A 13,191-nucleotide genomic window follows, 5' to 3' on the forward strand; every position below is an offset into this window, starting at 1 on the left:
AGAGAGAGAGACTGAGACATTAAGAGAGTGAGAGACAGAGAGAGAGAGACTGAGACTGAGACATTGAGAGACTGAGACTGAGAGAGAGACTGAGAGTGAGACATTGAGAGACTGAGAGAGAGAGAGACAGAGAAAGATAGACTGAGACATTGGGAAACTGAGACATTGAGAGAGAGAGACAGAGAGAGAGACTGAGACTGAGACTGAGAGAGAGAGAGACAGAGAGAGAGAGACTGAGACATTGAGAGACTGAGAGACAGAGAGAGAGAGACTGAGACATTGAGAGACTGAGACTGAGAGAGAGAGAGAGAGACAGACATTCTGAGAGAGCGAGAGAGACAGAGAGAGAGAGAGACTGAGACTGAGACATTGAGAGACTGAGACTGAGAGAGAGAGAGACAGAGAGAGAGAGACTGAGACTGAGACATTGAGAGACTGAGACAGAGAGAGACAGAGAAAGAGAGACTGAGACTGAGACATTGAGAGACTGAGACTAAGAGAGAGAGAGACAGAGAGAGAGAGACAGAAAGAGAGAGACTGAGACATTGAGAGACTGAGAGACTGAGAGACAGAGAGACAGAGAGAGAGAGACTGAGACTGAGACCTTTGAGAGACTGAGACTGAGAGAGAGAGACAGAGAGAGACATTGAGAGACTGAGACTGAGAGAGAGAGAGACAGAGAGAGAGACTGAGACTGAGACATTGAGAAATCTACCTGGCTAAGAGGTGAGACACTTTCATGGTACATGTTATTCCAAGTTGAACTCAGAGTTGACCGATGTTACTAGGCCTTTAAACCAAATGTTGCAATTAGATCATAAAACTGGGGAAATAATGATTATTCTAATTCCATAGTTAGAAGATAATAATGGGCGCTTTGAATACAGTCTTGTTTGACATGGCAACTAATGAAAATGCCAGGGAGAAGTTATTGTGATTGGGTAGGAACCAAAGTGTTGGTCAGTGTTTCCTAGGGGACCCTATAATCTTTGGCTACATTAAATGTTTTCTGTTAGCTACTTCATGTAGCTAACATATTCATGCTTCGCCTATTCCTCTTTGATTTAGAAGATATTGTTGCACAAACTTCACTGGTATCAGGATGTATAGCTTGCTACTTTAGACAGCTAACTAGTGATTAGCATTAGCGGCTAACAAGACTTAGCCACAACTTGTTAAGAAAAGAAAACCTAGCTGTTTGCAGATGTAAGAAACAGTAATAGTGTAATTATAGAGCTCTTGTAGATGTATATTAACAAGCAGAGTGGAAGCAGCATCGTAGTCATTGTTGCATGTGCTGCATTGACCATGCAGACTAACTGCAAGTGTCTGGTGGCCGAGCAAAAACAAACGCGCTCCTTGAGTGACAGTGGGCGGGGCTAGGTCTGTGTGGAAAACAGAATGGAGAGAGAGAGAGGAGAGAGATAACTCAAGTAAAGGAGTAAAATATAGAATAGGATGTTACGCATGGCGTATCACTTTTAACAAACCAAACATTCAAATACAGTTACAGAAGGTAAAGTAAAAACTCAAACTGGTCCGTGCATCATACCGGTATACAGTAAAATACGATATACCACCCAGCCCTAGATTGAATGCGCCACCCTTGGAGCCGGGGCTCGCAGCTTATGCCAATCCTCCATGGGGGAGAGGGCTGCATGGGAGAGAAGCTGCAATTCTACTTGATGGGAATAGTGCTACCCATTGCCCCTAGTGGCTGGTTTTGAAGGCATCCCCTGACGTCCTGGGAACCTGGACGAACGTTGAATATCGCCTTGGATCTATTAGTATTATACATTCATTTGTGGTTGCCCGGGAAGTTGACACAGGTCCACCCCTACAGCCCTCTCCCTCATCCTTCCCCCATCCCTCCTCCCCTTTGCAGTGTGTTGGTAGGCCCAGGGAAGTCGACACAGGTCCACCCCTACAGCCCTCTCCCCCATCCTTCCCCCATCCCTCCTCCCCTTTGCAGTGTGTTGGTAGGCCCAGGGAAGTCGACACAGGTCCACCCCTACAGCCCTCTCCCCCATCCTTCCCCCATCCCTCCTCCCCTTTGCAGTGTGTTGGTAGGCCCAGGGAAGTCGACACAGGTCCACCCCTACAGCCCTCTCCCCCATCCTTCCCCCATCCCTCCTCCCCTTTGCAGTGTGTTGGTAGGCCCAGGGAAGTCGACACAGGTCCACCCCTACAGCCCTCTCCCCCATCCCTCCTCCCCTTTGCAGTGTGTTGGTAGGCCCAGGGAAGTCGACACAGGTCCACCCCTACAGCCCTCTCCCCCATCCTTCCCCCATCCCTCCTCCTCTTTGCAGTGTGTTGGTAGGAAAAATACAAATTTCCTCTTCTGTGCTAGCAGGGTTGATGGGTTCTCCCTGGGCCTACCAACACACTGCAAGGGGGAGGAAGGAGGGAGGGGGAAGGATTAGGGAGAGGGCTGTACGGGTTGTAGGGAAACCAGGGATGAAAAGGCTGGGAGGAAAGGCAGGGTAAGGCAGGCAGACACACACACACATAGAAACAAAAACACACACACACACACACACACACACACACACACACACACACACACACACACACACACACACACACACACACACACACACACACACACACACACACACACACACACACACACAGGGATGATTGATATCATCCAGAAGGCGAGGTCAGTACAGGTGCATCAAAGCGGGGACCGAGAGACTGAAAAACAGCTTCTATCTCAAGGCCATCAGACTGTTAAACAGCCATCACTAACAGTGGCTGCTGCCAACATATAGACTCAAATCTCTAGCCACTTTAATAATTAAAAAGTGGATGTAATAAATGTATCACTAGCCACTTTAAATAATGGCACTTTATATAATGTTTACTTACCCTACATTACTCATCTCATATGTATATACTGTAATCTATACCATCTATTGCATCTTGCCTATGCCGTTCGGCCATCGCTCATCCATATATTTATATGTGCATATTCTTAATCATCTCTTTACACTTGTGTGTATAAAGTAGTTGTTGTGAAATTGTTAGATTACTTGTTAGATATTACTGCACTGTCGGAACTAGAAGCACAAGCATTTCGCTACACTCGCATTAACATCTGCTACCCATGTGTATGTGACCAATACAATTTGATTTGATTTGATACTCACTCTGGTTACACTCTCCAGAGGGCAGGTCACTGAGTGCACCCATAGCACATTCCCTCTTCTCCTCTCCCCTTCTCTCCCTCTCTTTCCCTCTCTCTTTCATTCTCTATCTCTCCCTCTCTACCTCTCTCTCTCCCCCTTCTCTCCCTCTCTTTCCCTCTCTCTTTCATTCTCTCTCTTTCCCTCTCTACCTCTCTCTCTCCCCCTTCTCTCCCTCTCTTTCCCTCTCTCTTTCATTCTCTCTCTTTCCCTCTCTACCTCTCTCTCCCCCCCTTCTCTCCCTCTCTTTCCCTCTGTCTTTCATTCTCTATCTCTCCCTCTCTACCTCACTCTCCCTCTCTACCTCTCTCCCTCTCTCCCTCTCTCTCTCTCTCCCCTTCTCTCCCTCTCTACCTCCCTCTCCCTCTCTCTCTCCCTCTCTACCTCTCTCTCTCTCTAGTATGTCTGATGTTGTGGTTTTCTAGGGAGAAGATACAAAGTGACACTTGTCTTCCCTGGAAATCAAATCAGGGAGGGTGAGAGGTCAGGGGTTAGAGCTCTAGGGTCAGGGTTTAACGGTCAGTGATATATTATTCATTATTAATGTGAACTTTACTTTAAGGGTGAAGCCTTCAGTACAGCTAGCTTAAAATGTCCCTGCCTGCCTGCTGAAGATGTCAGTAGTGTGTGGGTGGGAACGTTCCCACCGCAAAACAAATTCTGACAGCAAGGACATCACGAGGGAGGGAGGGAGGGAGGGATGAGCCTGTCTGTCCCAGTAGGCTGATGGTCTAACATGAAGACATCCTCATTAGGGAATCAGGGACTCAGTCTGTTTTCCCTCTGGACCCCAGCTTACACTTTCTACCAACTGCAGGGAACACACACACACACATGAACACACACATACACACACACACACGTACGCATACACATTGCGCACACACAAACATAGACACATACATACACACAGGCACACACTCAGTCACACACATACACACACACAGGCACACACAAAGTATACACCGAGTGTACACAACATTATGGACACCTGCTCTTTCCATGACATAAACTGACCAGGTGAATCCAGGTGAAAGCTATGATCCCTTATTGATGTCACTTGTTAAATCCACTTCAGTCAGTATAGATGAAAGGAGGAGACAAGTTAAAGAATGACAATTGAGACATGGATTGTGTATGTGTGCCATTCAGAGGGTGAATGGGCGAGACAAAAGATTTAAGTACCTTTGAACTGGGTATGGTAGTAGGTGCCCGGCGCACAGGTTTGAGTGTGTCAAGAACTGCAACGCTGCTGGGTTTTTCACGTTCCCACAGACACAACTGTGGGAACCATTGTAGTCAACATGGGCCAGCATCACTGTGGAACGCTTTTGACACCTTGTAGAGTCCATGCCCCTATGAATTGAGGCTGTTCTGAGGGCAAAAGCGGGTGCAACTCAATATTAGGAAGGTGTTCCTAATGTTTTGTACACTCAGTGTATGTACTGTAGTTAGTTGAAACGAAGTGTTGGAGAAATGTGTTGAGTTATTGAAGTGGCAGCGTCACAGCAGATAAACCTCTGTGACTGGAGCTATTCTGACTTCACACTTTGAGAGAGCTACAACTCTCTCTCTCTCTCTCACTCTCATACTCACTCACTCACTCGTTCACTCACTCACTCACTCACTCACTCACTCACTCACTCACTCACTCACTCACTCACTCACTCACTCACTCACTCACTCACTCACTCACTCACTCACTCACTCACTCACTCACTCACTCACTCACTCACTCACTCACTCACTCACTCACTCACAGCATTTAGCATTGTGATAAAACATTTCAGCTACCCAAACATTCAGGAAGCACTTTCCTTTGATTGCTTGCTTTGCCTTGTTAAAACGAATCTCCCACAATAATATTGCTTATGGGAATCTATCATAAATATGCAAATATAATGACAAGGACTTTGCTATGAGACAACTACAAAAGATGATTTGGTATTGAAATAATACCTTTTGATATGTTTAATACCTTTTTCAAGACATTTTGTTATTTCTTATGGAGGCACACAGGTGCTTATCTGAGGTGTTTTAATGTGTTGCAGCAGGAGGGTTGCTCAATGTATGGCTTTAAAACACACGTGCACACACTCACGCACTCCCACACACTATCTCACACACACACACATTTAAAGGTGCCTTTGAAGTGTGTGTGAGTGTTGTGAAGAGGCTTTGTGTTTAGTACAGACAGTCTTTGTATCTTCACTGGAATTATTTTCTCACTTTTGCTGTTATTCTGTCTGGCGAATCTGTTTATACCCCTCTAAACCTCTCTTTTTCACTCTCTTAACCTTCTCTGTCTTTTTTACCCCTCCCCCTCTCTCTCTCTCTCTCTCTCTCTCTCTCTCTTCTTTCTGTCCCCTTCCTCCCCCTCTATCCCACTTTCTACTCTCTCTCTCTGTCTCTCCTAACCTTCTCTCCTATCCCCTGTATCTCCCACCTCTCTGTCCTTCCTCTCCCTCTCTGTCTCTCTATCCTCTGCATCCCCCAGCTCTCTGTATCTTCCTCGCTCTCTCTGTCTCTCCTATCCCTCACCTCCCTCCCACCTCTCTGTCCTTCCTCTCTCTCTCTGTCTCTCCTATCCCCTGCACCCCCCACCTCTCTGTCCTTCCTCTCTCTCTCTGTCTCTCCTATCCCTCACCTCCCTCCCACCTCTCTGTCCTTCCTCTCTCTCTCTGTCTCTCCCATCCCCTGCACCCCCCCACCTCTCTGGCTTTCCTCTCTCTCTCTCTGTCTCTCTATTCCCTGCACCCCCACCTCTCTGTCCTTCCTCTCTCTCTCTCTCTCTCTATCCCCTGCACCCCCCACCTCTCTGTCCTTCCTCTCTCTCTGTCTCTCCTACCCCCTGCCTCCCCTACTCCCCCCTCCTTTCTCTCTGTTTCTCTTACCCTTCTCTCTATCCCCTGCCTCTATCCCTACTCAAATCAAATCAAATTGTATTGGTCACATACACATATTTAGCAGATGTTATTGCGGGTGTAGTGAAATGTTTGTGTTCCCAGCAGTGCAGTAGTATCTAACAATTCACAACAATACACACATCTAAAAGTAAAAAAATGGAATTAAGACATACATAAATATTAAGACGAGCAATGTCGTAGTGGCATTGACTAAAATACAGCAGAATAGAATACAGTATGTACATATGATATGAGTTAAGCAGTATGTAAACATTATTAAAGTGACTAGTGTTCCATTATTAAAGTGGCCAGTGATTCTGTGTCTATATATATAGGGCAGCAGCCTCTAAGGTGCAAGGTTGAGTAACCGGGTGGTAGCGGGCTAGTAATGGCTGTTTAACAGTCTGATGGCCTTGAGAAAGAAGCTGTTTTTCAGTCTCTCAGTCCCAGTTTTGATGCACCTGTACTGTCCTCATTTTCTGGATGACAGAGGGGTGAACAGGCCGTGGATCGGGTGGTTGATGTCCTTGATGATATTTTTGGCCTTCCTGTGACATCAGGTGCTGTAGGTGTCCTGGAGGGCAGGCAGTGTGCCCCCGGTGATGCTGTGGGCAGACTGTACCACCCTCTGAAGAGCCCTGCGGTTGCGGGTGGTGCAGTTGCCATACCAGGCGGTGATACAGCCCGACAGGATGCCCTCAATTGTGCATCTGTAAAAGTTTGTGAGGGTCTTAGGGGCCAAGCCAAATTTCTTGAGCCTCCGGAGGTTAAAAAGGTGCTGTTGCGCCTTCTTCACCACACTGTCTGTGTGGGTGGACCATTTCAGATTGTCAGTGATGTGTACACAGAGGAACTTGAAGCTTTCCACCTACTCCACTGCTGTCCCGTTGATGTGGATAGGGGCGTGCTCCCTCTGCTGTTTCCTGAAGTCCACGATCATCTCCTTTGTTTTGTTGATATTGAGGGAGAGGTTATTTTCCTGGCACCACTCCACCAGGGCCCTCACTTCCTCCCTGTAGGCTGCCTCATCAATGTTGGTAATCAGTTCTACTACTGTTATGTCGAATGCAAACTTGATGATTTAGTTGGAGGCTTGCATGGCCATGCAGTCATGGGTGAACAGGGAGTACAGGAGGGGGCTGAGAACTCACCCTTGTGGGGCCCCTATGTTGAGGATCAGCAAAGTGGAGCTGTTATTTCCTACCTTAATCACCTGAGGGCGGCCCGTCAGGAAGTCCAGGACCCAGTTGCACAGGGCGGGGTTCAGACCCAGGGCCCCTAGCGTAATGATGAGCTTGGAGGGTACTATGGTGTTGAAGGCTGAGCTATAGTCAATGAACAACATTCTTATGTAGGTATTCCTCTTGTCCAGATGGGACAGGGCATTGTGCAGTGTGATGACGATTGCATCATCAGTGGATCTCTCTCATTACCCCCTCCCCTCTCTCCCTTACCTCCCTTCTCTCTCCTCTCTACCCCCAAGTTCTGTGATAGTTAATATGTCCTACTCTACTGTGATAGAGCCTACCATGTCATCAGACTGAACTTTCATTATGTACCAAGTCAGCTCTCATTAGACCCTGTGTGTGTGTCCACCAAGGTCATGTCACTACCAGTGTCTGTGTTTACAGGATTCCTGGTCTAGTCTTAGATTACCTGTCTCTGTCAAAATCAGGTCAGCCATAGCCTTGTCGCGAAGCAGGCGCACGCGGGACTTTAGCGGTATGACAACGTGAGACTAGGTCAGCCATGTTATAGGTCTAGCAGGACTTGTTGCAGAATGTAAATCAAAGAATGTAAACCCTTCCATGCTTCTCACTTCCTGGCTACCTGGATATATTTCAGGATTCACCTAGTCCTTGTTCTGATTCTCCTCTCTTCTACGAAAATGTGCACTTGCACACTCCCTGTCATGGATTTCAAAGGATTGCTGTAAACATTGGCTGGAGGGAGTCTCCACCATCCATGGCAGGGAGTGTAGAAGTGCACACTTTGAAAGAAGGTTGGAGAATCAGGATGTATCACTAGAGTAGAGTGACTGCCTGCACCCAACAGTCGCTGTCCATTCTCCTGTGGTGCTGAACTTCAGAATTCTGATTCCATCGCTGTCCACTTCCGGGGGGTCTGGATTGGGTCTCTCCCCTATTAGCTTGATTGATTGATTCAGCATTGAGCCTTTTACTCCTGTGGCAAGTTCACCATGTCATATCTCAGTCCAGACATGCATGTTAACATTCTGCCTTTTCATTTCCCCTGACAGAGCACGATAAGCACCGTCTATGCAAGAGCACAGAGTACATGAACCTTCACTTTAAAGTTAAGTGGTTCCACAATGAGTACGTCCGCGAACTGGCTGCCTTCAAGGACACCCCCCCTGAGTATTCTCTGTAAGTAGTGTACTGCACACACACACACACACACACACACACACACACACACACACACACACACACACACACACACACACACACACACACACACACACACACACACACACACACACACACACACACACACACACACACAGGGACACACACACAGACTGACACACACACGGATGCACAAAGATTATGCCCCCAAAACATGCTACCTCTCACCATTACCAATAACAGGGGAAGTAAGCATTTTTCAGGAGGTATGATATTTATGCCTCTAACTTTTTCACTCATCATGATTCACAATTCCTTCATAATTATCCGTAATCATGGTACATTCTTTAAAAAAAAGTTTTTAAAAGGGTTCTTCGGCTATCTCCAGGTAGAACCCTTTTCTACATGGAACCCAAAAGGGCTCTACCTGGAACCAAATGTATTTTATTAGGATCCCCATTAGCCGATGCCAGTGGCGACAGCTAGTCTTACTGGGGTCCGACACATAACAAAATTACAATAAAATATAACAATAAAACCTAACAATTTACAATAAAAGTGACTCCAAAATGATGCAATACATTACTTACCATTTGTATTGGGCACAACATAATCCGAAACACAACTGAAACAAACTGCAAATGCATCCAAAAAGTTTGTAGAGTCACGTGCCAGGAATATGGGACCAAATACTACACTTTTGACTAAATGTAATACACTATAAGTGAAATTGCCGAATACTTATGACACCTTCAAATGGGGGGACTAGATACATAAAGTGCTTTCATTTCTAAACAGTAAAACAGATGTGTATGAAAATACCCTCAAATAAAAGGTGACATTCTGAACTGTTGCCTCATATTAAACATTTGATCTCACATTTAAAATGCTGGAGTTTAAAGCCAACTAATATGTTTCAGCTTCACTTTCCAAATAAATACACACATTACACCAGCTGAGTGTTCTCTGTAAATACTACAGCACAGTGTTCTATCCTTGATTATGTTATGTTGTCTCCAACAGGAGCAGACATATTATTTTAATCAGCAGATAAATACAGTCAATCAATCAACCTACACAAACACACCCTACATGTACAACTGAGTATTCTCTGGAAGTACTGTAATATACCCTGACAAACACACCATACATGTACAACTGAGTATTCTCTGGAAGTACTGTAATATACCCAGACAAACACACCATACATGTACAACTGAGTATTCTCTGGAAGTACTGTAATATACGGAGAGAATGTCTTGAGGGTCAGGTAAAAGACAGGTGATTGTATTAAATCCTTAAAGATATGGAATACTGCTCTCTCAGACAACCTTGCTAGTGCCCTCACAGAGAAACACCTCCCTGTCACTGCTGGTCAAACAGCATCCAATCCATTACAGAGTGAGTTGTGAATGACAGCTCACAGTCCCACCCACCTGCTGCTGTCATTTAAACACAAAGCACCTTCAGGAGTTAAGGACACACACACACCACCCACCTTATGTATGATCCCTTTCTCTTGTGGCAGATGCCCTTAATCGAGGAGCACAGCAGGGAATACACTTTTGACACACACACTTTGAATACTATGTACAGTATACTCACTGTGTGTGTGTGTGTGTGTGTGTGTGTGTGTGTGTGTGTGTGTGTGTGTGTGTGTGTGTGTGTGTGTGTGTGTGTGTGTGTGTGTGTGTGTGAATGTGTCCTCCAGGTGGTTCGAGCCGTTTGTCATTCAGTGGCTGTCTGAGAATGAGGATGTTGCCATGGACTTCCTACACGGAGCTCTGGGGAGCGACAAGAAGCTTGGCGTGAGTGCTCACACACTCTAATCTTTTCTCACTCGCTCGCTCTCACTCGTTCACTGTCTGGTAGTCCTCTGTCTCTTCACAGTGAGGGATGAATGAATAACAGCAGTGTTGACATACAGCACTCTGCTGCTCTGCTCACCCCAATGAAATACTGCACCATTCTGAAGTACTAAAGCTCTCTCTCTTTTCTCTCTTTCCCTCTCTCTCTCTCTCTCTCTCTCTCTCTCTCTCTCTCCCTATCTCTCTCGCTCTCCTCTTTTTCTCTCTCGGCCAATCTATTTCTCTCCTTTCTTTCTCCCCCTTCTCTTTCTTGCTCGCTCTCTCCCTCCTTCTCTGTCTCTTTCTCTGTCTCTCTCTGTCTCGCTCTCTTTCTCTTTCTGTAGTTCCAGCCAACATCGGAACATGTCCTGTTCTCCTGTTCGGTGGTGGATGTGTTCACTCAGCTCAACCAGAGTTTTGAGATCATTAAGAAGCTGGAGTGCCCCAACCCACAGGCCCTGGCTCACTTCATGTGCCGCTTTGCTAAGGTCAGGCACTAACCCCCAACCTAATGTCCCTAGCTGTGTGTGTGTGTGTGTCTGTTTGACCGTGTGTGTGTCCAATACTATTTCTAAGAGTGTTTTGATTTTGTAACAACTCAATATTGTTCATTCCTTTTCTTGTATTTTTTCTAGACCATCAACAAAGTTCTGTTGCAATATGCTGCAATCATAACCAAGGATTTTGGCTTGTATCTGAACCAGGAGAAAGTGGTAAGTGTTCTCTGGATTCACATAATGATCATTCTGCACACAAAAAAAGATGGACCAGCCCATCTAGCATTTGCCTAAACTTCCCTATGGCCAGTCTGGTTCTGAATAGTACTATTCAATTCTATATGTATAATAATATGACTGTGTCTCTGTGACAGCCCTGCATCCTCATCAACAACATCCAGCAGCTCAGAGTTCAGCTGGAGAAGATGTTTGAGTCCATGGGAGGCAAACAGGTCTGTACTGTAGCAACCCCTTACCTTTATACATACCCCTTACCCTTTACCCCAACCCCAAGACCATGGGAGGCAAGCAGGTCTGGATCTCTTCTTCCCCCATCATATCCCCATGTTCCCATACCCTCCATGGCCCTAATCCTAGTCCTACCCCATCAGACAATCCTCACCTTCCCCATAGATCTGTCACTATCCCTCTGAAGACTGGTTTTTATTCCCCCACCCTGTTCTATTTCTCCACTCTTCTAACTCTTCTCCCTCCATCCTGTCTGGTCTTGTACGTTCTAGTTTGTTTCTTTTATAAATGTTGTTTTATAAATGTTTGATAAATGTATAGGGAAAAGCCCTTAGTCTGTGTCTTGGGTTTCAGATATTCTAGCATGTCCCCCTCTAAGTCTTTCTGTCTATCTGTCTCTCTGTCTGTCTATCTCTGTCTGTCTCTCTGTCTCGCCCTCTAAGTCTGTCTGTCTCTCTGTCTGTCTCTCTGTCTTTCTCTCTGTCTCCCCCTCTATGTCTCTCTGTCAGACCCCTCTAAGTCTGTCTGTCTGTCTGTCTCTCTGTCTGTCTCTCTTTTTGTCTCTCTGTCTGGTTCTCCCTCTAAGTCTGTATGTCTGTCCCCCTCTAAGTCTGTCTGTCTCTAAATCCATATCTCTGCCTCTCTGTCTGTCCCCTCTAAGTATGTCTGTATGTCTCTCTCTCTCTATCTGTCTGTCTCTAAGTCTAAATGTCTGTCTCTCTGCCTCTCTATCTGTCTGTCTCTAAGTCTATGTCTGTCTCTCTGCCTCTCTGTCTGCCCCCACCCTCTAATTCTCTGTCTGTAAGTCTCTGTCCCCCTGCTCTAAGTCTGTAAGTCTCTGTCCCCCTGCTCTAAGTCTATCTGTCTGTCTGTCTGTCTGTCTGTCTGTCTGTCTGTCTGTCTGTCTGTCTGTCTGTCTGTCTGTCTGTCTGTCTGTCTGTCTGTCTGTCTGTATCTAAGTTCCATCTGTCTGTCTATCTGCCTCTGTCTGTCCCCTCTAAGTATGTCTGTCTCTCTCTCTGTCTCTCTATTTGTCGGTCTCTAAGTCTATATGTCTGTCTCTCTGCCTCTCTGTCTGACCCCCTTCTAAGTCTGTCTGTCTGTCTGTCTGTCTGTCTGTCTGTCTGTCTGTCTGTCTGTCTGTCTGTCTGTCTGTCTGTCTGTCTGTCTGTCTGTCTCTTAATCTGTCTTTCTCTCTAAGTCTATCTGTCTGTCTTTCTACCTGTCTCGAAGTCTCGAAGTCTATCTGTCTGTCTGCCTTCTCTCTAAGTCTATCTGTCTGTCTATCTGCCTCTCCCTGTAAGTCTATCTGTCTGTCCCCCTCTAAGTATGTCTGTCTATCCCCCTCTAAGTCTGTCTGTATCTAAGTCCATATGTCTGTCTATCTGCCTCTGTCTGTCCCCTCTAAGTATGTCTGTCTGTCTCTCTAATAGTCTGTCTCTAATTCTATATGTCTGTCTCTCTGCCTCTCTGTCTGACCCCCCCCCGCTAAGTCTATCTGTCTGTCTGTCTCTCTGCCTCTAAGTCTAACTGTCTTTCCCCCTCTAAGTCTATCTGTCTGTCTCTAAATCTGTCTGTTTCTCTAAGTATCTATCTGTCTTTCTACCTGTCTCAAAGTCTATCTGTCTGTCTGTCTCTCTGTCTGCCTCTCCCTCTAAGTCTATCTGTCTGTCTGTCTCTCTGCCTCTCCCTGTAAGTATATCTGCCTGTCTCCCTCTAAGTTCATCAGTCTCTCTGTCTGCCTCTCCCTCTAACTCTGTCTGTCTGTCTGTCTGTCTGTCTGTCTGTCTGTCTGTCTGTCTGTCTGTCTGTCTGTCTGTCTGTCCCTCTAAGTTTATCTGTCTGACTCTCTGCCTCTAAGTTTATCTGTCTGTCTGTCTGACTCTCTGCCTCTCTGTCTCTCTGTCTGTCTGACT

At 46.1% G+C, this 13,191-nt stretch overlaps 1 protein-coding gene across 4 annotated transcripts in view; it reads left to right on the forward strand.

Annotated features, from left to right (window-relative positions):
* The window catches only part of LOC106593220 (protein unc-13 homolog C), a 184,439-nt gene that overhangs the window by 112,366 nt on the left and 58,882 nt on the right, over positions 1-13,191 (forward strand). For all 4 annotated transcript variants that reach the window (XM_045708287.1, XM_045708288.1, XM_045708289.1 and 1 more), the window contains 5 exons: positions 8,355-8,481; positions 10,175-10,271; positions 10,655-10,798; positions 10,946-11,023; positions 11,182-11,259. In XM_045708287.1, the coding sequence (XP_045564243.1) occupies positions 8,355-8,481; positions 10,175-10,271; positions 10,655-10,798; positions 10,946-11,023; positions 11,182-11,259 (524 nt within the window). The remainder of the gene's footprint in view (positions 1-8,354; positions 8,482-10,174; positions 10,272-10,654; positions 10,799-10,945; positions 11,024-11,181; positions 11,260-13,191) is intronic.

Source organism: Salmo salar, chromosome ssa26, assembly GCF_905237065.1.
Source record: "Salmo salar chromosome ssa26, Ssal_v3.1, whole genome shotgun sequence".
In the NCBI taxonomy this organism is placed as follows: domain Eukaryota; kingdom Metazoa; phylum Chordata; class Actinopteri; order Salmoniformes; family Salmonidae; genus Salmo; species Salmo salar.